The sequence below is a fragment of the Mus caroli genome, chromosome 2 (assembly GCF_900094665.2).
Source record: "Mus caroli chromosome 2, CAROLI_EIJ_v1.1, whole genome shotgun sequence".
In the NCBI taxonomy this organism is placed as follows: Eukaryota; Metazoa; Chordata; class Mammalia; order Rodentia; family Muridae; genus Mus; species Mus caroli.
This window is the reverse complement of record NC_034571.1, coordinates 167,802,447-167,804,200: the sequence shown is the minus strand read 5'-3', so window position 1 is coordinate 167,804,200 and position 1,754 is coordinate 167,802,447. Positions and strand designations below refer to the sequence as shown.

General features: G+C 51.5%; 1 protein-coding gene across 5 annotated transcripts in view; it reads right to left on the bottom strand.

Annotated features, from left to right (window-relative positions):
- Nucleotides 1-1,754, bottom strand: part of Phactr3 (phosphatase and actin regulator 3) — a 222,372-nt gene that overhangs the window by 36,531 nt on the left and 184,087 nt on the right. For all 5 annotated transcript variants that reach the window (XM_021152545.2, XM_029474384.1, XM_021152538.1 and 2 more), the window contains exon 8: nucleotides 290-443. In XM_021152545.2, the coding sequence (XP_021008204.1) occupies nucleotides 290-443 (154 nt within the window). The remainder of the gene's footprint in view (nucleotides 1-289; nucleotides 444-1,754) is intronic.

Genomic DNA, 1,754 nt, shown 5'->3' with positions numbered 1-1,754 from the left:
CTTCTTCATACGTCTCCCGTGGCTTGTGCAGACCACTGGTTCACCAAGGGGTATTTTGGTGATATCTGGAGAAAGTTTTGATTGTCCCAGGGAACTTGACAGGCAGAGGTTTAGGGATGCTGCTGAGCCACAGGCACCTAGGCAGCCCCAATGTGTTCCCATGCAATGCCAAGGGCTGAGTGACCTGCTGCAGATCCCGCATCTACCTGTGAGCCCTGTGTGGCACTGGGGGAGGTGGATCCCAGAGGCTAGGATGAGCGTCCNCATCGGTCTGCACCCGCTCACTTACTTGGACAGCTTCATCTCTATCTGCTGTCGGATCTCCTGTCTCTCCTCATCCGTCCTCCTGGGGAAGATGTTCCGGTCCTCCAGCTCCTGCTTGCTCGGCCGGTTCCTCAGCTTCACTGCCAGCAACTCCTTCTTGCATTTCCTCGGTAAAGTTCCTGTGAGACCCACCGGGATGAGAAACAGGTCTTAAAGAACTGGTTCCATGTAGCCTTCTGTAGATGGGGTCAGGAGTTAAATCCAGGGGCTCGGAGCTGAAACCGAACAACCCACACATGCTACCTGGGGCTGTTTCCAGAGGCTCAGGGGGCAGGGTGCATGATGCTACATTAGGCCTCCCCCGTCACATGCTCCACAGTGGGTATCATACATCCCAGGTGTCCAGGAACTAGATACCTCGGTGATCATGGCCCACATCCTCTTTCAACGCCATCTTTATGAATTACAGAGTGACTCTAGCTGCGGTGGCTGTGACTTTAGCCCCAGGAAGCAATGACTTCGCTCCAGTGCCTTCCACTTTCTAATCACATACATGTGCTTTCAGTACATACAGCACGCCACCCCAGAGGCTATCTGCCTACACCCTGCCCTGCCAGCTTTGCTTATACACGNCAGCTCTCTGATCAGTAGGACACTGTTGGGTCAGGGTCTCCAATGGGATCTGGCACCCTGTCTTACTTCCCTTGACTGGCAGATGTTAACCACTTGGAGATTGATTCAATGACAGCCACTCTCCCCTGAGGGACATGTGGACACCAGAGTCAGTCATTCAAGAATGTTGCAAGTGAATGCACCACCAAGTTGACTCGGAGTCTGCCTGGCTCAGTTGCATCTTACCCTTTGGACATGTACTTGCTCACCATACACACCACATCACTTGAGAAATATGAAAGGGAAGGAAATCAGCCCCTGAGACAGAGCCTGCCCCCACTGTGCAGCAGAAACACAAAATAGGCCAATACACAGAATGTGGTCCCTGGAGAGGAATTTGGGAGATAAGACACAAGTCTGCTGAGGTCTGAATGTCTAACAGGAGTCATTCATCATGTGCCTTAGAGAGAAAGAAAAGGTTACTGTAAGTGGCTCAGGCGCTGAGTCTGCCTCACTGACTTTGCGAATGATGGCATCCTGGATTGGTTGGCTCACAGTCTGAAGAAGCCATACACACAACAGCTGCAGCTGGTGTTTTCTGAGAGATGTGGTAACTTAGTGAACTGGGGGAATTTCAAGGATCTTGGGAGGAATTCTGTATGAATGTTGGGGGCTGCCCCCTGGTGAGGGAAAGGCAGCCTTTCTCTGGGCACTATGGCATGCTGAACCAGAAGGGTCTACTGACTGTGTGACATTCTTACAGATGAATCTGGAAGACACTGTGAATGCCTCAGGGTCATCATTACAAGCCTGATTAAACTCACTCTTAACAGAGAAAGCCTCTCACTGGTACCTCTAGTCAGGAGTGGAAAGTTTCC